General features: G+C 39.1%; 1 protein-coding gene across 1 annotated transcript in view; it reads right to left on the reverse strand.

The window, feature by feature from the left end:
- The window catches only part of LOC306841594 (transmembrane protein 132C), a 152,748-nt gene extending 130,242 nt beyond the window's left edge, over positions 1 to 22,506 (reverse strand). Inside the window, exon 1 of the mRNA XM_079371537.1 lies at positions 21,351 to 22,506. Within this exon, the coding sequence (XP_079227663.1) occupies positions 21,351 to 21,396 (46 nt within the window). The 5' untranslated portion in view covers positions 21,397 to 22,506. The remainder of the gene's footprint in view (positions 1 to 21,350) is intronic.

Raw genomic sequence — 22,506 nt, forward strand, 5'->3', positions numbered from 1 at the left:
CCAGCTGGTTTGGTAAAAATCAGTCTGTTTGGGGAGCTGCACGCAATGATGCAAAATAAACATGTAATGCTTTGAAGCTGAGTCTTTTCTTGACAATGTTCGGAGTAGATCGACAGATAATTGTGGTAAAGAGTAAAGTCAAGCAAAGTCCAGAAAATATTCCAAAAGTTCTTTAACAGAGACTTCTGTTTCTTCCTCTGACACAGATACAACCAAGCATCACTGGCCATGTACCGATGACAGCTCAGTTACTTCAGACATTATGCAGGTACACGGCCTATAGGATTACATGCATTACAGAACTGGTGATAATTATCATTAGTGCATGAATGAAATTCTAAATCAAATCAGTTACTGTAATCATATGATTAGTATATAGCCAGACAATGACATTAAGGACAAAACAAATAAGATGCTACAATTGTTGTGTATTACAAAAACACAATATGTTTAGCTTTGACAGCTTCAGTGGTAAATGGTATAATCTCAAACTCATGTTTAAATATTTGCATGGACTACCTCCTTCTCTGTTTGATGAATTGGTTTGAAGACTTCAGGATTCTCGTCGACACACGGGCTTCAGTAAACGGCAACTGTCACTTTCCACTGAGCTAAACCTCCTTTTGACAATCAGCCTTCTCTGTTGTAGGAGCTAAACTCTGGAATAGTCTACTGAACTGAAAATGCAACAGTTTGGATGTTTTCAACAAAGATATTAAATCATGGCTCACATCTGTAGTATATGTTTTCATTTTTTAATTATATTTTTATCAATTTGACGAATTGCAATATGACGCTTTTTGCATCACATGAAGAAAACTTTCAAGCAAAGAAAAACACATTTTTCTCGTCTCAGGGCAAAATGAGGGCTGGATTCACGACCATTCAACACTACTACCATGTTTGTAATGATACAAAGCTTCATGCAAATGGGTGAAGTATCCCTTTAAATAAAAACAAAACAAACAATTTGCCGATCTGTGGCAACTTAACTGAGTTCCCCAGTCACCACCAAAATCTGCAGAATTGAGGAACTACTTCACAAAAGCAAACCGGATTGATTGATGTATAATGATGTCTGTCATATATCTTGAAAATGAAGCACTGTGCGGACCAAGGGCAAGCCTCTGTTAATAGAGTGGGTGTCAATTCATAACATGAATATAGGGTCAAGACATCAGTAAAAAGCAAATGTAACTTGTAACTACAGTTCAACTACGACCATCTGAAAATAAATAAATAAAAGTTTAACAATGAATTACCAGTTGGAGACAAAGTCGTAAGGCTTTTCTGAGGAACAGGGGAAACTCCTTAAAAGTTCATTAAATCAGTTTATATAGTGAGTACAGAGGGAAGACTCCCTCCAAATCCCTTTATTTTAGAGCCAGGTGTGAAAAACAGTGCTTGTAAATGAAAGACTTCTGTAGTCTCTGCATGCTTAAGTGTCTCCTTATCCAACCTGCTCCATTCAAAACTCTCCTGGTAAACCTCTCCCCAAGGTCACCACATATAGGATGATACATTTTGCCCGGAGCGTTCCTGACAGGCTTGAATCCCTGTAAATGCAGCCACACTGCAAATCTTTTCTACGAAGTGGTTTTGAATCTAGTCAAACTTTTCTCTGAGCGCTTTTCTGAGCTTTCGTTCTCCCAGCCCTAGACCTTGGGTTTATCGCAAAAGAAAACATACAGTAATGATGATCTTGATAATTGACTATGATTGAAAATTACAACTCAGTTCTATCACACTTTAAGTACTTTAAAGTTGAAATGGACGTTATCCTCTGACAGTGAAAGGTGCATTCAAATAAATTGTAAAGCAGAATTTGGAGGCTTTACAGATGCATTTAGTGACTAATTAAAGATGTGAGTCAAGAGGAACAGGTGTCACTTCTGTCAAGGCTAACTGCAAACTGATGCTGCCTGCCTTCAATTTCTATTTGAGAAGAAATTCAGCCTCTGATTTTGGTTTCTTTGTAAAAGAGAAGAAGCACAAATTAAATTATTATGTACAACAAAGAAAATCAGGAATTAGTGGCAGGACAAATTCTGTCTGAGTCAGCTGTCAGCGAAACATAGACACATTTAGTGACAGCTGAACTGTCATGCAAACAGGAAAACAGCTGTTGGTTGTTCAGGGATTATCAGGACTGCAAAAACATGTGAACCATTCAGTTACAGACAGACGAAAAAAGTGCTTCGGTTTTGTAAGAGTCCACATCAAATACAGGACTGCTTTGCACAACCTGTCATCTTGGTACATTGAAATGCTTGTGAGAAGCTTTCATCTGAGATCTGAAAGCCAAAGAACATAAGCTCCCTCCAACTACACAGCACATTATAAGCACCTAAACTGAAAGAATAGAAAGGATTTACACCAAAAAGAAGTTGCAACATTCAGTCAAACGTGCTGTCAACTGTGCTTAAGTAACATACGGGACAACTTTTCCAAGTATGAATACGTCCCATGAGGCAAAACCCTCAGACAGAACCAGACTCATGTTGAACAGCCACTTGCCTTCAACTGTGTTTGAGCTGTGACGGGACAAAAGGAGATGCAGGAAGAGGAAACACAACAACAAATATCAGAAATGGTAAAAGTATGTAAATAATTATCAGCAACAGCTAAGTATAATAGTAGACTAATCATGATGTAAAACTGCAAGGATGAAGAAACAGGAAGGACTGATTATTTGCATTATAGAGGTTAAAGTTGAGCAGCTCTATGATTCACTTTCATATATATAGTAATGATAACAAACAAAAGGCTGCTATAATGGTTCTAGCTCTAAGATTCCCCTTTATATTCACATTAATGCTAATAGGCATGTTGTCCTCAGGGCGCAGGCACAGAAGGCCCAGGACTTTCAGAGGCATCACATCCTTTGTAAGAGCGACTGTGGCTCAGTTGGTTGAGTCGTCGTCTCTTCACCGGAAGGTCGAAGATTCGATCCCCAGCTCCTGCGTAACTCTGATGGTCAATATACATAGCAACCAGCCATCAGTGTGTGAATGGGTCGGTGTGACATGCAGTGTAAAAGCTGAAGTCCATTCACCATTTACCAAGTCCATTTGTACCACAGTGCATCCTGCTGCTCCACAAGCTTGGGTAATACTGGTGGCACAACGTTTTATTTGATATACTTCACGTTATCGTGCAATGCTTGAATGATGTATTTTAATGATTTTGTTTCATGTGCTTTCCTCTGTGTTGTTGACGTCTTTTTGTCTCTAACGTGTATGCGCTCTCGTTGTAAGGCAAATTCCCCTCAGGACAAGAAAGGGTTTCATCGTGCAAAATCAAATACAGATACAAAATGAATACGGTGTAGATCTACTTATTACAGCAGATGTGCTTCAGGCGTAGCTCCCTTTTATATTTTTCTTCTATGATGGTTAGTTCCTCTGACTTTATGATATTAGCGTATAATCAAATCTGTCAGGTAGTTTTATAATAAGGTCCATAAACAGAAACCTAAGCTCCACATGTCAAATTAAAGCAAACATGATTTAAATATGAGTTAAATGTTTGTCATTATAAGAAGATTTGTCAACAAAAGTTGATTTACCGATCGACCAAAAGTCAAATTATCAGGCCCAAATGTCCTTATCTTTTTTAATTCCTTCACAGCTGTACTTTCTGTTTTTAACTCATTAAAAAATGTTTTCAGCATGACTCTATTAGACTCTTTATAGTTGAAATTGATTTTTGTTTTGTCACAAAAAGTGAAGAATAAACTTGAATGATGTATTTTTCTTTAAACAGCAAAAGCTCAATTTAAGAAGCAAACTGGAGATCCTGATCCTGTTGTCTTTTTAGTTTGACTTAGACTTAACTTGAAGAATTTCTTATTCTGTCTTTACCTTTGTTTTTATTTAAGAACACATATAACTCAACACTAATCAGACCAGTCTACAGGTTCAAACAAAACAAAAAATATCTCATTCGAGAACTACAGCCCTGTGACAAAGTTGATCAACTGTAATAATTGACTACTTTAATAATAGCAAAAGATGATGACGTTGCACTCTGAACAGATATCATCTAACTCAGTTCATCTGACATCAGTTGTTTTAGATTGAAAAGGTTAAAGCCACTAATCTCTGCTTGTTTTGTACATTCTGCACTTTGCTCAAAGAGAGGACAATAGAAAGACTATGAAACTATCACTAAACTCATTTCAAACTGTAAATGTAGAAGCTTTATCTCAAACATACATACAGACATACCAGTTCATTCACTCGTATGTATTAAAGGTTTAAAATCCACATAAATAAATATGAGGAGCTCCTTCCCTCTATAGACTCATTCCCTTCTGAAAAGAACCTTTATTGTGTCTCCTGATGGACTGCCTTTGAATTTGCAGTTTAACCTAAAACCTGTCAGAGGGGGAACAAACAAGTGGGTCTATTTTAGGCAACTGAGAGAAAAAAAAGCTATTAAAGCAAGGGGAAAGAAATGTTTCTATTCCAGACTGGATCAAAAAGAAAAGTGGAGTGCTTTCACACCCCTGACAAAATCTTTTAGTTTTAAAGAAATATTTCTAAGTAGCAATGCAGCAGGGCATATATTTTGTTTTTCACTTGAAGTTCACTTCAGTGATTGACGGGAACTCGCTCTGCACTCGAGGAATCCTGGAAGACTTGATGATTACTCTCGAGCCTTACAGAGGCTGTGTTATGTGTTGAAACAATAGGTAAGGAAACAGAAGCTAATTATAATTTTAGTTTTACAAACATTTCCTGGATTTGGAAGGAAAATCTCACTGCTTGAGTTAATTCCCAGTAGGTTGAGCTAAGGGTTTGTTTTTCTGGCTAACTGGTCAGAATGAAAAGTAGAGAAGTTACATGGGAAGCAGCTAAAATTAAGATTTGACTCTTGCTGAAAAAAAATTAATAAAAGTAAGGTATTACATAATAAATTAACCCAGTAAGCTATTGCGCCTAACCTGTCAAGCTCATCCTGTAGCCTATAAGTAGAGGCTGAGCTTTTCAATGTGGTTGCCTCTTGTGACCTCTCTTGGGTCCCTCAGTGAGGAGATTGACTGATTCTAGTTATGTTAAGTGTCTCTCAACATTGACACAGGGTAAGAGTTGTCAGAGGACCCCATTCTACAAAATATAGACTTTTCTGTTGTTTTTGTGTTTTTTACTGCAAAAAAAGTCTAAAAGAGATAACTCACAGTTTACGACTTGACAGTGGGACAGCCCTAAACCCTTAGTGGGACTTAGTGGGAACAAGCATCATAGTCAGTGATTGCATGTGTGAGTGTGGACATCGAGATTAGGCCACCCAAATTCACATTAACATTCTCTCTATGTCTACTTTTTTGCCTACATGATTTTATGTCAATTTACATTTTAAATAGAAATATTGCTATTCCATATTTTGTCAAAATATCCTGTACTGGGTTTGAATAATGCTTCTAAATAGTCATGGAGCAGTTATTTTTGATTAACTACTAATCTAGTGTGAGTGTCTTCTTCAGGCTGAATGATTAATGGCATATGTAATAATATTTTAATATGATAAAACAAGATTTTCTAACTGCAAAGGCTGCGATTACATTCTGGTCACGTGACATGCAAGCATGAGTGAGGAGACGTTAAATCATGGAGTCAGCATTTTTGCACGTCAAACTTGTTGAATAATGGCCTCAGGCTAATCAGAACCTGCATGGCACTGCAGAAACTTTTATGTCGAAGAGGAGAAGTACATCGCTTCTGTGGGGCTTCTTTCTTTTTTCTTTTTTTTCTTTTTTTAAAGGAGTCGCTGCACAGTGTCGGGTATTCTTTCATGAATTGCACTCAAAGTTGACAGAGGTTCAAGAGCAATAGGACTGAGTGAGAAGCTGGTGGGACACTTCTTCCACAGTTGGAGGAAAAAGGCAGAACTGTTGCGTCATCTCCGTACCCTAGGTGTAAACTAACTTTCAGTGAGGCAAATGACTCTGACAACCAACTTCAACAAGCTGCTCAGGAGGAACCTTCACCCACCACCTTGTGTGACCAGTGCAAGTATACGATCTGTGGATCGATACGCGTCAGTTTACCAGTCAGATAGAAGTGTCCCGTTTAAAATGTTTGAAAATATGGTCACCTTATACTGCTAACTGTAGTACCATGACGTTCCCATAATTTTTTGACCAAATGAAATAAATATTTCTTTCAGGGGGGTATGGGTTAGGCCTGAGCTGTTTTTAAATAGTTTTGTGACTGTTGTAAAGGAAACATAAAAGTATTATGTTAGATTTTTGTGGGTGTTTAATGAGACTCTTGGCTCTGATATATATTCACTTCTAGGATTTTGAGTCACATTTCCAGAGCCTTTAAAGATAATGAGAAAAGAAGAAGAGCAAAGAAAATACATCATCAGTGTCGTCCTTTATAACCTTTCTCTTATCAACTTCTTACTGCTTCGGTGGAGTTTTTCAGCCTATGCAAGACAGCCGAGGTTATAACTTTGACAAAGCTGTAATGCACGATGAAATGAGCAATAAAAACATCTTCTTTTAAAGAGCGTTCGCAAAGCTCTGTATGCTTGCCTGCACAGGAGAATTCATCTTATTAAAAGTATTACTAAAAAAACCTGTTCATATTTGAGGAGTATTAGATCCAACAACATGAGCTCGACCTCAGAGAACATTTCCTTGATACACACATTTGTATTTTTGGGGGGCTGTCATCAGTATTGTACTTTGGTTTCCAATATGCAGACTAAAGAATTCCACATTTCAGCTCAGTGCATTTAGGGTTCACACTGCCTCACTCATAAACAAGCCAGGCGTGAAATCACATAGACTGACAGGTCACTTGCTCATTGGAGGATTCTGACGACTTGTCAGCCTCTGTCAGCAGGCCTACACACAGTAAAACCTGAGAGGAGAAAAACTAAACAAACTGTCTCACTCTTTCTGGTGACTGGCAGCAAGTAATTTACAACATTACTGTGCTGGAAGGCTTGATTTAATTTCTCTGGGTGTTCCAAACATAGTGAGCTAATAAAGAAATAGTCGGATGTAGTTGAAGATGGAGTCAAGAACTAGATGTCAAGCTTCAGGCAATCTCAGGACCCCTCAGCTTTCATTTGATGAATTGCCCCTAAGAGCAATAGCCAACTAAAGCCTAGTTTATACTTCTGCATCACGTCAACGCCGTAGCTAAGCAGTCAACGTGGACCCCTACAAGGACACTACGCAGTGGGCCTATGCGCACCTCCAAAAAGTCCTGACTACGCATCGTGTCGACGCAAACGGCAAGGACTGTGATTGGTCCACTCAGAACGTAATTTCCAGCAGTTGCTCTTTTGGTCACATTGGAAATATTAAAAGGCTGTATACGGCAAAGAAGATTGGCCCGCTGTCGTTCGACAGTAGTGAGAATGCATTTCTTCATCCAGGTTCTTCAGTGGGCTAACGAGCGTGTTAAATTAATCTGTTTTCCGCCTCGATTGGTTTAGTTGTCGGACAGACCACTTCCGCAAATGTCTTTTTCGTCGCCACTGCCCCCTAGTGGCTTGGCGGTGAATTGCATAGCAACACGTTCCCTCGATGCAGAACTACGAATGCTCAACAACGGCGTCGGGTCTACGCTGTCGACGCTGCAAGCAATTCACAAGAAAATCTGTTTATTTTTTTAGGCTCATACTGCTGAAGTGAGCCAGAGTGAAACCTCTGTTTAATGAACTATTAACAGTTCAACTGAGACTCACCAGGAACAGATGAACAGGTGCTACTCAGGGAGGTAATGAACCAAGAGAGGACATTGTTTGTAGCAGAAATATCTGGAGGGGTGAATTTGCTCTTCATCAGAACCAAACAGCAACCTCTGGTCTAGAAAAGCTAAGCCGATGTAGAAGTGCAAGTTCGTCATGTGTCTTTTTGAGGCTGTCTCCAAAGGTCCCAGAAGTTATGTACACACCACATTCAAAAATGCCTGTCAGCAGATATTAACATGTTTACAGCCTGGTACAAAGGATATTGCTCTGATTACTTATTGTCCTCATGGGCTCACACTGTACAGGAGGTGACTTAGTTTTGTTATGCATCTGTTTAGATTTATTGAACGATACATGTTATTTATAGTGAGGGAATCCAAATGCTGATTGTCTTTCAAGACATGGTGTCAAGCAAATTTGTTGCTCAAGTTCAATCTTTTCATGAAGAGTGGATACTTAGCTGCACTTGCATGCAGATATCTGTTAAGAGGGATACATTAGATTCTGATTAAAGGGAGCTGGGATCTCATTACAGCCAACATCGTCCTCCTGCTTTTGCTCTCCATACAGACTGCTTTTCAGGCAAACACGAAAATCTGTTGTTATGTCATTGGTCATTACTAAACAACATACAACAGACGTTTACTTTACCACCTCTAATACTGAACATCTAGACCCTCAAGTACAGACTGAAGAATCTGAAAATAGAGATCACACTTCAGGTAAATTAGCTTTCAAAGAAATGTCACATATCTATGTTGAATATCAAGACCTTCTTTCATTGGTGCATGCTGCTTAAACCACATTTTGATTAAGTGAAAATGGATCAAGCTCTACTTTTTAAAAACGGTTTAAACCCACCGGATTCAAATTAGCAGTATTCAGAGGAGGTTAAAAAAGGTTTCCAGAGGGCTTTTAGTCAGTCATTTCAATCAGTGTTTAGGCAGATAAAAGTAGACATGCAAGGGAAGCACAGTGTGAAAAAAATGTGGCTACAAAGGTTAAGTTATGCCTAATGTGATTTAATGGAGTTTCTGGTATTCTCTGTATCAGTGCTGCCCCATAGCTCTATTTCCTGCAACATGAAGAGAGACCAAAAATAAATCACAAGTTCACTTCCCAGCTCCCTCTGTGAAATTGTGTGCGACTCCAGATCTCTTATCAAATAATTGATAGATTTTTTTTCTATATCCTATGCTTTCAGGTTTTATGCACTTTGTTTGCTTTCGTATTAGAGAATCTGCACTTTATTTTACGTATTTTTATATTTTTGCGTGTTTGTCTCTCAGAGACGAGCTCATGTTTACTGTGCCGTATCAAAGAAAAAGAGACCGATTCTTCTGTTCTCGTCCGTCTTCACTCACAGGCAGCCGCTGTCTCACAGATCAGCCCACCTCTATCAACTGGTCAGCTCACAATATATTTTCTGACATATTTCTCATTAAGAGAGAAGCAGCCTTGTCGACATGCAGGTCGGATCCTGGGTGTTTCTTTGGATGAACCAACCTGAGAAGACCAGATAAGCAACACCTGCAGTTGTTTTATAGCTGCTTCACCCTTATCAAGTTGCACTTTTTCTCACTTACCCCTGTCCTTTGGCATGGATGTTGTTGAAGCAGTCATGCTCTTTTTTAAAAGCACAGGCCAGCACTGTTTTTGTGATAAAAATACACAACCCCTGTCAAAGCAATATGCCCTTGTGTTGGCTCCAGACAGACTATTAGAAAGAAAGAACCCAACAGAGAACGGCCATATATCGTGGAAACTTGAAAAGACTCAACAGGCAGTGAGCTTGTAGTTCCTTTACTTTTCTGGGCTAAATTAAACGTAGTACACATGGCATGTGCAATTAAGGATGGAGCACTATTACATCACTCTGAATTTCAGCAGCTGCCATACTCCCCCAACATCTAATTACAAGACTTTACACAAAAATCTTCAAGGTTCTCTGAGAAAGCACAAAAACAGAATGGAACAAGGCAGAAATAGAAACCAAAAACTTGCCAGCAGGGATGAGAAACCACTCGCCGACTGTTAATGATCATCCACAGACCTGCAGCATTTTAAGAGCAAAAAGATTTCAATCAAAGCTAAATGTTGCTGTCAACATGTTGTACTTAAAGTATGCAAGCTGCCTTCAGACTCCCAGACAAAGCGCCAAGTGTCATTATTCAAAAACATTTTCCAGTCTTACTCTGCCAGTGCAAAAGAGAATGCAAGAAGTATTTAAATGGGTGCAAAGACAACAACAGCATTAGTTTTACATTAGTGAAGGTTGACATAGTGGAAAATCATCTTCTTAATGCTTCTACACTTTTAACCCATAACATCCCAGCATGCACCTTCTGTTATGTCAGTAAATAAATCCAGTGGTGTTAAACAGTTGCTTTCTCGTTGAATGCCAACTTATTCTTTTATTTTGTTTTGTTATTGCGCATTTTTAAAACATGTTGTGGCTTGTTTCAGTGATACTTAGGTTTAGCAAAAGCAGGTTTGAGATTGTATTTCTAATAAGGTAAAAGCCTAGATTGGCTTTTTTTAGACCAAAACTCAAATTTTGACCTGGTGATGGCACTGCTTCGAAAATAAAGTAAATTCAGACCAAAAGGAAACACAACATTTCATGACTCAGCCTCTTTTAAAACTTCATTTATAGTCATTTGTTTTTAATTTATGTCATTCATATTCTCAATTGAATGGATCCACAAAAATAGTGGGGAATTCAAGACTGAAGGGGCAAAAAACAATCTGTTAGTACAGGCTATGAAGGGCTGCCATGTATCTTCCATGATTCAAAATAAAACGTGATGACAAAAAAAATCATTGCTGTTTTACGTTTGTGACATTTCGATCTGAGGGCCCACAGAGGTGACATTCACTCCTGAACATCGACATAAATGTTTACAGATATTGTCAACATTTCATTGATACAGAGTAAGAAAAAGTTATATTCTGTTGGCTCTCTATCAAAAGTCAGTCTGTCAAAAATAATTTGCACTTATCATCAAGAAGTTCTGGCCATAGTGGTAGATGGACTAACTTTAATTCATAAACCCACACAACTAGCATGGCGTATAATCCAAATTCTAATACTGAGCATATGGGAAAGACAGACTTTAGCATCCTCACACCACTTTATTCCTATTTTGAATACAGCTGCAATATTTTTCAGGCTAAACCTTCATTATCATCAGGGTCATTCTGTCTGGCCTTGTGGGTCTCCATCTATTGTCTGTGAAATTTCAAACCTCTGGGTTAAGAGCGGGGTCTGCAGCAGATGATTGCGGTTCAGAACTAGCCTTCGCAGCGTTAGCTGCCTGCCAGCGATGCCCCCCAGGCCCAAGCGACACCACTGAGCACCACAGGGCCAATGACTCACTCCTGCCACACTGTCTATATTGTGACTAGACAAATCTAATCCTCCCTCGGCATTCGCTCACTGTCCCCTTGCATGAGAGAGACAAAGCAGCATGTACACTCCAGGATGCCAGACAAAAAAAGGAATGAAGGCTGCTGGACAACAAGAGCAACATGACAGCTGAACACATGTCAATTAACTGCATGTATATTTCCAAATTAATGAGCACGATCAGAAGAATGCTTTTTAGATCCTGAAAGTGAATTGTGTGTGAGGAAGTTGTAAAAAAAAAAAAAAAGTCTCGCCGACTCAGAGACTTCACTCGAGGGTGTTCATTAAGTTAGAGCCACTTCTGACAGACTAACTTGTACACTGATTGTACTCTAAGGTGGCCATTACTTTCACACTGATTAGGAAGCAGTGATTGTGTCAGGACTGATTGGAGATGCACACAACAATGGAATTTCAATTACACCAAGTACCATCCGGCCACTGGTAACAGTGTACTTCAGGCCATTTACATTTAACTGAGTTTATAGTGAATAAACAAATGATTATTCTGTAGAGGCGTTTCTGTCGAACATTGAGGCTCAAAATGAAAGCAGCTCAGAGAAACTCATGCTCAGGAGGGGTTTGGTTGAGTTTGAGTGCCTAGTGGTCTTTTTAGAATAAGGTCAATGATGGGCTGATTAATTTGCCAGGACTCTAAAAAAGAATAACAAACGATACAGCAAGTTGTCTGAGGCAAACATTAGTGTTGCAGACAGTAAAACCTCTGGCATACTGTAAACATTGCATTTTGGTTAGCTAACATGAAGCAAAACTGAACATTGATGTTAGTGCTTCAGGGGTAGACCGCGACGAAATCAATATATATGCGAGCGTAAACATGATAAATAATCCCATTATTATACAGTACAGACAGTAAGGTAAGGTTTTATATTCCTCGATTTTGTTCTGCCTGTTTAATGGGAGAGTTTCTTTGCCAAAGTTACTCTGCTAGATGCGTCCAAGTGCTCATGGTGGATGCATGTCGGGTCTTTGTAAATAAAAACAATAAGTCGTACGGTCTCGACCTGTTCTTTTCGTAAAGTGTCTCGGGATAACATTTGTTATGCATTAGGGCTGGACAAATCAATCTGACTAAATTGATTGATTGATTAACCTGAATAAACGGTGGAGCTTGAAGAGAGCTTCATAGTTTAAGGTCCACTAAGATATCTTATGAAAATAAAATGACCTTACTATCATCAGACATTAGGGACTTTATGTTTCGTTTCCAGTCCTGAATGGTCTGGAAAGCTAGAAAGAGCGAGAGAAGACTGTCACCTGGCTGCGTGGACAACAGACTACCTGTCCAACAGACAGAAGTATGTAATACTTAAGAACTGTGAGTCTGCAGTTCAGAGGCCCTACATGGGGCAGTGATCTCCTCCTTTCTCTTCACCCTGTACCCTGGACTTCAGTTACAACTCTGGGACCCGCCACCTGCAGAAGTTCGCTGATGACAAAGCCATAGTGGGATGTCTATCCAAAGAGAACGAACAGAAACACAGGCAGCTCAACGGCAGCAAGACAAAGAAGAAGGTGATAGAATTCAGCAGGAAGTCACCCCAGACTGTGAACATCCAGGGTTTGATCCCACTTTTGCTGGCATCTACACTTTTCTATGCAGTGGGAGGAGGGAGCTCAGAGAACAGTGTCGATGCAGTGTAGAAACTGAACAGAATGGTCAGGAGTCAGCTCTGTCCTGGACTGTCCTTTGGTCTCTGTAGAGGAGGTGGCTGACAGCAGGATGCTATAGCGAAGCTGACATCCATCATGGACAACCCCTCGCACCCCCAGACACCCACCATGCAGGACAGAGCACTGCCGCAGGTTGTTTATACTGTCTGCAGTCAAACTTTCAACATAACCACAACCTGACTCTAATGTTTCATCACAATAGTAATTCCACACACTGTGTTTTTGTAATAAAAACTGTCCTCTATCTTTCTACAAGTGGAAGTGTATCTAGTATGTGCCCAGTATTATTTGATCTCTATTGTATTTTTCTTGCTTTATTATTTAATAAATGTAATTTTTTTAAGTTTGTAAGTTGTTGTTTTTTTTATACTTTTTGCTGTTTAGTATACACCTGTTTTTTGAGCTGGGATCAATAAAATGTATCTTTATCTTTGCCATACTATGAAGGCAGATTTAAGGCACTCCCACATGGCTGTTTTGCCTCCTTACCCGACCTAAAAAGCCAGGGCATTTTCCGAAAGGCTCCACGACCAGAAATGTCTTACAAATATTGGAGACGCTTTTGAAAAAAACTAAAGAGAGGTCAAAGAGCAGAGGTTTCAAGGCCAATGCAGAGCTGGTTTAATACTGCTGCTTCACTGTCCACAATACTGTATGTCAACCTGCGTGCTCATCGACTCCAGGGAGAAGGAAGCGGGGGGAGTCTCTCCAATGTTTTGAATTTGGATTGCCTTACCCATCTTAAATGTGAGGTGTCAGAGTTAAACATGGTCCTTTAACGTCACATTTGTTGAAAACCTGGAGTGTTGAAAATTTCAGCCTGCAAGAATACCGCAGTTACTCGAGCGTGGACTTTAGGCTGGCTCAGAAAATCAAGAATACCGATGAGGCCCCGTATTGAACGGCATTTTTTATACCAAAAGCTAACATGTTTACAGACTGGTTCAACAAACATTTTTAATATCAATAGACCATTTCTCTATTGGTTAAAACTGTACAGGGGTGATCTTCTTCAATAATCACAACCATATGATAGTCCTTTTGGGTTTATTTAACTTTAAGAGTTTTACATACAAATCATAGGGGTGTGGATGATTAGCCTGGCCTCAACCCCACCTCTTGTGTGTCACTAGATTTTCTAAAGTCAGATAGACAGCATTTCAAATATGACGACGACAACCATCATTTAGCTTCAAAAAGCTTCTAAAGAAACCAGTGTGTGACGTCACTGAGACAACGTCCAAGTTTTATACTGAACTGTACTAGGCCAGATATCATTCTGCAGGAGTTTGTGGAGACAAAACTGGCAGCCTGTAAAACAACTTCAGTTGACGTCATTGTTGTTATGTGTCAGCTGGATGTGAAACAAACATTTTCCAAGCAAGTCGAACGTCATTCTGTAATTATATAATAATGTTTTGTTTGCAGCTTGTTTCGCTGCCCTAATGTGACCAATCAAATATTACTCTGGGTTAAAGAATTATGGCAAGAGTGAGCAGGATATTTCACTGTAGTTGATAAGTTTCCCCATGCATTCATGGACGAAATATACATTGACATTTAAATTTTTTGTACTTGACATATATTTTATTGTTGAACGAATACATACAAACCAGGAAGTATTCAACCAACCATAAGCGACTTTGTTGTTTAATAAGGATTATCTAAAGAAAACACAAATTTTAGTTGCTCATTTAATAATTATATATATATATATATATATATGTATATATATATACTATATATACATATATATATATATACTATATATATATATATATATAGTATATATATATATATATATATATATACTATATATATATATATATATATATATATATATCGTGTTTTTTGTGTGTGTTTTTTTTAAAGGCAGATGGCAAAACAGATAGTGCTTTGATGCTCTGTATAAACGAATTATTGGAACTTTTATTGTCAAAAGAATGATGAGAGAAATATAATCAATATTAATGAAGCACATTTAAGCATGTGATTTCATTTGAAAGAGAAAAATCCTCAAAGTGATCAAATGCAGAGCTACAATATTAATCTGTGATGTCACAGTAAAGAAAAGCCCAGAGCTGCTTCACTGATGGTATATGCTGATTTCAAAAAGAGATTTCTTTGATATCCAGAAAGGTTTTACTTTAGGGTTATGCTGTTTGTTTTGGATTATAAAAGTGCTGTGTCAGAGGCACCTTTCCAACACAATCCATTCTTCATGCAGCTTGACATCGGTTTGCTGTCACACATGAGAGCGCACAAGAAACCCTTCAGTCTCGTTCCAGCCACAGCAGATAAAAGTGATTATTCACAAACTGAACGGACTGCTGGAGGGATCAAACTAATATATTTCCAAATTAAAATTCAATGCTAGTTTAAAGACTGCTGCTCAGCATTCTTCTGCATGGGCAAAGCACTATCCTGTGGAAGTCGTGCATCTCTTCCATTTTTAACATAATCTCAACAATCAATCAGTCACAGCACAAAGAAGTCAATGGGCCTTGACAATATGTACCTGTCAGATCATTACCTCTAATGCATTAAGCTCTGATGCCTCTGATAGACAGCGGCAGCTCTGCACACAATTGAGCACCGCCCCGTCTCAGATGTAGTGACAGCCTTTTGTCCAGCCACCTGCCTGTGATTACTCAAATCAAAAATGCATAACCATTCTGAGTTATGGATTCATCACTGCTGACAGGGAGGAAGGAAGGAGCGGCATATCAAACTGTAACAGAAGAAAAATATATACTCGTCATACAAAAAGCTTTTGGTAGGCTGTATAATAATTATAATGTTTCTTTTGTGCTGCACATTAGACCCACAGTTAAGGGGAAATACATACAAACGTGGTATTATCCATTTTGTTTAAGACTTAATGCACAATATAATCACATAAATATCTAATTGTGTGGATGCTGTTGTAGCGGTTTTCTTTTCATATGAATCTCCCACACTAATGGCTCTTATATTAAAGTAATAAAACATCCATTTCTCTATCTGATGTTTTTTTTTAAAGCCCTCTATTCATTATCTTTAACACTACACTAAACAGTGTAGATCTACAGTATTTACTCTCTCATCTTTAATGTAGAGTAAAAATGTCACGCTGTTATATGCTACACAAACATTTACAGTAAAAACAATTAGATGACTTTTTATGGCTTGTCATCTGTGGAATATGAAGCGTTTTGTCTCGATATCATAAGGACATCTTAGGGGTTGATGGAAGCGCTTGTTAGACGAAGGGTTCAGTTTACATCTGTTGAAGTAAAGCGGGCTGAAATTGTATTAGATGTTGTAGAAATTGAATTTAAGCCCAAAAGTAAACACAAGAAAACATCCAAGCATTATGTTTAAGAACTAAAGCAATTCACAATCAAATGCATCACAGCGTGAGCAGCATTTTGGAGCCAGTTCTTCTTCGGCAAAAGGTTATTATTTGGCCTACATTATACTCCTCCATGTGCCTGTGCTAATGTTAACACATGGATGTAGTCATGTCAACCAGACAGCTACTGCTGTGGCTTTTTGTTAGAGGAGCAGGAGTCAAATTTACAACATATTAGACACACATCAGCATTCAGAGAAAAGAAGAGTCTCTTTACTCTGCTCATACATTTCCAAGAAACAGGGGCTCCAGCCTTAACTTATTAGGCTGGGCTGATAGAGATATTAAATGGAGAGTATTTTTTTGTCTGTTTTGAAACAACTGGTGAAAATGAAATGCAATCTAGTAACAACTACGCTACCAGTGCGACTTTCTCTACATTTTTATACAGCCCCAACACCACTGGTTCAGAAGTGTTCATTCTTTAAAAATAAAAAAATAACCTCCATTGATAGATTGGAAAAAAACATCTTAAAAAGGAGTACATAGTCCCCAGAACAAAAATCCTGCTGCTGGGGATCCCCTAACATTTCTGCTAGTCAAACAATGGGGTTGACATTTTTGGATTTGATTCAATTGTCTGAAAAACTGTTGGAAGGCTGACAATGGCTTTTTAAATAGATGTTCATTTCCCCCAAGGGATAAATTATTCGAACATTCATCATCTCCTGTTCTTTTCTCTAGCAAAACAATGAGGTTGAAATGTGAGCTTTTAAATGAAACATATCGACAGTTAATGGATGAATTGACATTACGTTGGGAACATCCTGGACACAGATAAAATCTTTGCAGTCTTGTGATATTATGTGATACAAACGAGCAACATCATGAAGCCATTCAGACTCTTTGATTTAAAGCTTAATGCCTACAAAACTTTGTGTTATGGTAAGATAGTCGGTGCTTGTATGCTAACATTTAAAAGAAGAAGACAGTTATCAGAGCTGTCTAAATATTAGCACTGTAATTGTGAGAATTTCAGCGTGTTGATGTTATGCAGTATAAAAATGAACCACGTGTGACAACTTTCCCTCATTGTACAAAATAGAAGCCAAAATACCCCATTTTTCATTTTGGTAAGAACATAGTGGAGGCGGAGCTTATGACCTGTACTGCAACCAGACAAATGACTGGTCCCCAAATATTTAAGCTTGACTTTTGGAAAGCTGTTCTGTTGTCCGTCTTTTCACACATTCTACTGCCTCAACAAAGTCTCACACAATATTCACTCAATCATAACACCCAGGATATATATATATATATATTTTTTTATATTAAAAGTTCTAAATGTAATACCTAGCAATTCTAAATTGAAATTGCAGTGCAGCCTGAGTTCATGAATAACAATGAATTCATTTCTTTACATTAAAGTCAGACTTTGAAACAGTGTGCAGTGTGACGCCTGCTGCTCAACTCTGGTGTTTTCACTCTGTTGCACCACATCGCACAGACGCAGCGTGACTGAAGCTCACAGTCTGGCTGTGAACTCCAAGATAGATTTATGAGGAGGAGGTCTGCTGCTCAGACAACTACTATGCACTGATGAGAGAACACACAAACACTGCCTCAGCAAGTTTGTCAATTATTCCGAGCCCCCCTCCCCCCTTCTCAGACACACACACACACACACACACACACACACACACACACACACACACACACAACCCCTCCCTTTAAAGCTTTTACACAGATTTCCTCCATTCACCTTTCCTAATAATTAAACCTGATTAAATTGAATGTGAGATAACAGCAATTATAAAAAAGCCAATTAACAGGGGGCAGATGTGCTTTGTTAAATTTTATACGACATTACGCTGATGATATATGAATTTATGGGGGCAAAAGCCCTCTTTCAATTCAATGATTGGAAAGCTACGATGTAAGCCTCCCACACACACTTTGAATATAATGAGCATGAAGGAGCAGTACAAGGGAGTCCACCTACTCAGTGCGCTTCATAAAATGGTCATTAAAGAGAGAAAGGCGCACATACAAACTTGTGGCTTTAAACATTTATAATGGTTGGTAATTATACAGCAGTACTAACGGCAAGCTGTTACTGCAGTTCTCTTTTCACCTCTCATCTTGTAAAACGAGGAGCTGCAGAATACACCTAAGCCAAATTGAATTTGAGAGGAGGAAAAAAAAAAAATTCTGCCTCTTTTTATCAGTGTCCTCTGTCACTGATCTCAGAAGCCCAGCACAGTGTACTCAGGCACAGCTGTAAGATAGCCTGGACAAAAATACCACCAAGCCAGGGATTTCTTCTGCTCCTTTCATGTTCTCTCAGCCTTTAATAAACACCACAACCGAGTTAGCGCCAACAAACTAACATAAATTACAACACAGGTGTTTATCCAGAGCAAAATCACTTCAAACGGAGATTCATTCAAACGTCAACGACCACGTGCCTAACATGTGACGAGTAGTACTGATGAGCTGTCAACTTTTACTCATTGAGATTTCCTGATATTCCTCCAGCACAGTACAACACTAAGATGGGGAATAAAGTCAAGATGGAAAACCTCCATCTGAATCCTGAATTTCACACATGCACTAACCTTAGGACATTTTTCACTTAATTTTCCGGGAGGGCTTCAAACGTTAACACACACCAACATTTTTCACCCCAACTTTATCCAGACTTTTCTGAAAGCCTCTAAAAAGAAATCCACAGGACAGTCCTCCAGTCCAACAGCGAAAATCTCCCACCCAGAGAGTCCATCATGTGTCAAAGCCAAGGACTACTCTAAAAACTGTCAGTGGCCGGCTGTCATGAAATGTTTCGGAGTTCATGTGTAAGAAGGGTTGACATGTGATTGTCTTTAATTCTAAAAAGACCTGACCTAAAGAGAAGACATGTTCAACAATATCACAGTGGCGTTTGTCTCACACATACAGTATAACCCGCTTTTTGGTCCTATGGTTTGAACCATATTCAAGTTTTCAAGTAGGCTTCACCGTCCTCTTTGGGGTGCAATGTCACTCCAGTTTGTAACGTCAGCCCCACTTTCTAATTTCTTGGTCCTTGCTTGCACGAATCACAGGGCTTAAAGGACTGTGAGGGGCAAAAAGAAGAGGATCTGGATGTATGCCACAGCACAGGGGCGTAGGACCACAGCCGTGGATCTTTTTTTGAAGACAATTATAGATTAAAACTCTCCGCTGAGAAGCAGATGAAGAATCCCTGCGGGGTTAACAAAATGTTAGAGTTCAACACACACACACAAAAAAATCCTGTAGGACACGCTGAATCCCTTAAAGGGGATGTATTAGCATGAGGACAGACGCACAGCAGAGACAAGAGACAGCATGGGCTGTGTGCTTAGTACTCAAAGATGTAGACTGAAGGCTATCCTTGCTTGATCCCCTTTCGGATCTTGTTAAGCTCAAGGATAAGACAAAGGGAGGGAAGATAGGATATTCTTCAGGATTCCAAGTGAGGTGTCTTATTGGAAACGCGCCTAGAGGCTACAATTATTAAAGAGGACAGACTTTTTACATTTTAAAAAGAAAGACAAGTCTCTCTTATCTTCCCTTAAACTTAATGACATTTTTTTCCAACACATTTTAGGAAACTTTTATGTGCTGTAACTCTCTGCCCTGGTTTGATTTATTCTCTGCAAAACAAAGAGTATTGTCAAAATCACAGCAGAACACCAGAACGTTTCCTCCCTAATTATGCTTCATTATGCTGCGCAGGGTTTTTTCTGCCACCGATTTGATCCCCTCATTTCCTGGAGCGTGTTATCAATTTTCATCACTATTCACAGGGAGCCACTGTGGTCCTGCAGCTTTATGACACACAATGCTCAATTACTATCATACTGCGTATGGATACTGAGAAGGCCTTGGCGTATGGCAAACATCATTATGATGCACTTGAAGCCGGTGAGTCAGCACTCATAATAGAGTCTCTGTCAAAACAGAGTCATCGCCTGAGCTCTGAGGAAGACACATCGTCCGAGTGGACGTGCACAGAAGGAGCTTAAGATGCAGTTTCAAAGTGTTAAGTGCTGATTTTTCCAAAATGCATGACCTTTACGTCTGAAAGGGATCAGTGTACATGCTCTTTGTATTTGAAACAACAAATTATTGACTAAATACATGAGTAGTTCCATGTGCAAGTAAAAACAACTTTGTTTTTCATCGAATTTATTGTCTATTTTTTAGATACACTGACCTTTATAAAAAACATAAAGTTGTTAGTTTTATAAGAAAGAAAGCCTTTAAAGCCAGGTAGTATCAGCAGAAGATGTTGACAATAATTGACAAGAAACATTTTCCAAAGGTCATTTTAGGTCATTCTTATTTCCCTCGTGACAGAAGGGCTTCATTAGTGAGGCCACAACTACTCTTCAAGCTGTACAATCTGGCTGCAGGGCAGTAAAAGTAAATGCTGCTCCCTTGTTGTTGCATGAATTGACTGAAGCAACACCATGTGCACAGTGAAAGTGAAATCAACCTATTGTTCTTTTTTCAAAAAACTTTGGACAAAGAGCGGGGAAAATGTTTGAAACAAACAGTTTTTGTCACATTGTGATTTGAGCTTCAAGTGTCTCAACACTGAAGGTCTCTGTAACTTTTTCCGTGAAAATATTATCGGCTGTGTGATGAATTTTGATGCAATAACCTGACAAGCCAAAAGGTAATAAAGCCCCTAGGCTTCTGCTACACAAGAGAATCCCTGTCACATTGAAATATTCATGAGATAAATGTTATTTAAGGCAAGAGCTGCTGAGGGTTTGTTGTACAGGTGCAGAGCTTGGGACACTTGCTGCAGTGGCTTCTTTATAGTGCAGAATAAAAAAATAAAAAAAAAACTACAAATGCATCCGTATTTTGTTCTATAGTTTTGAAAAAATTAATGATGTTCCGTGCAAAAAAATATACAGAATGGCACATAAGTTCAAATAATTTATACAAACAGCAGACTCATTGGATGTTAATGCCTTGGATCCCCATGAGTCTCTGATTTGACACAAACCCTCGCTTAAACTCTCCATGCATGAATGCTTTAGCAGCATCAGTTTCTATTTGATGTAAATGACTGCATATGAATTGCAAGAATAAACATGTCCCCCCTGTTGAATCTGGTTACCAGAAAACAGAAAAGGAATTATATAGCCCAATGCTTACCTCCAAAAAGTAACAGCACCGACTGAAGCGCTATGATATGCAACATGTTTCTTGGGACAGCTGGGAAAGCGAGAATCCACCCCCAAAAAGAAGACAAATTGGCTTAATTAGGACGAGATCCTTCTCGCAGCATCACTAATCAAAACAGGATGAAAAAAAATTGGAGTAAAACCTCAGCATTTCCAAATGCTACAAAAACAAAAATCCAAGCGCGTTTGGAAAACAGCTCAGACTGCCTGGTCCATAAAGTGCTGTCTGTTGGGTTTAGTCAGTAAAATTCAAGAACTAAAGATCATAAACTTTAGCGCAGCTTTACGTCACTATTTGAGACATTTTTGGAAGGCAAATGTGTAGACGCCTGCTAAAATGTTTGAGCCTGAAGTGAAATGTCTATCGTCCTCAATGTTGACAATGATGCGAAATGAGCTCAAAAAACTATTTGCTGCACAGAAAGAGTCAAACTGAAATCGTTTTCAATCCCTGATCCTTAGTCGGTCAGTTTGAATGTTCAGTATCCTCCACATCCCCGAGGCTCCCGAAGTTGGCCGCTCTGCAGTGAGGAGAGTCTGACACTTCTGGACGTATTGAAGCCTTTCTAGCCCAGAATCATGTATGGGAAATAAATAAAAGTATAGAAGTTAAAACTGCAACGTGGGTCAGCATAAATCCACACCCAGGAAACCTCAACGTCTCGTGAAGTCCTGAGCGTAACTCCAGCTGCAGGCAGCAGCCACAGCAGTGCGCGCACAGCTCCCAGTGAAACTGCCAGCTCTGATTTCACTTTGGCATCAAGTGGCTCACATATTCCGCGAAAGTCCAGTTTCAAGTCTCCATCTTTCGAGGTTTATGTACACTGGCTGGAGGCTTCATTTCCAGCGGAGCTTACGCATTGTCAGCCGTCCAATGCGCGTCGAGAGGAGCCGAGCAGATACAGCAGTGACAATAAGTGACTGTGGCGCACGTCGGGAGGCGGTTGGCTCTCTGCTTACACATCAGCCCTCACAAGCAGAGATAAAGAATAAACAAAGACATAAAATCAAACACTATTTAAACCAATTACAATCTCATTTAACCTAAAGTCACCTTTCCCTAAGAGCTGTGCGTTTACAGGTCTCTCGGGGCGCGTTTTTTCCAAACTTATATCTTAGCTTCTTTG

This window comes from Symphodus melops, assembly GCF_947650265.1.
Source record: "Symphodus melops genome assembly, chromosome: 1".
NCBI lineage: Eukaryota > Metazoa > Chordata > Actinopteri > Labriformes > Labridae > Symphodus > Symphodus melops.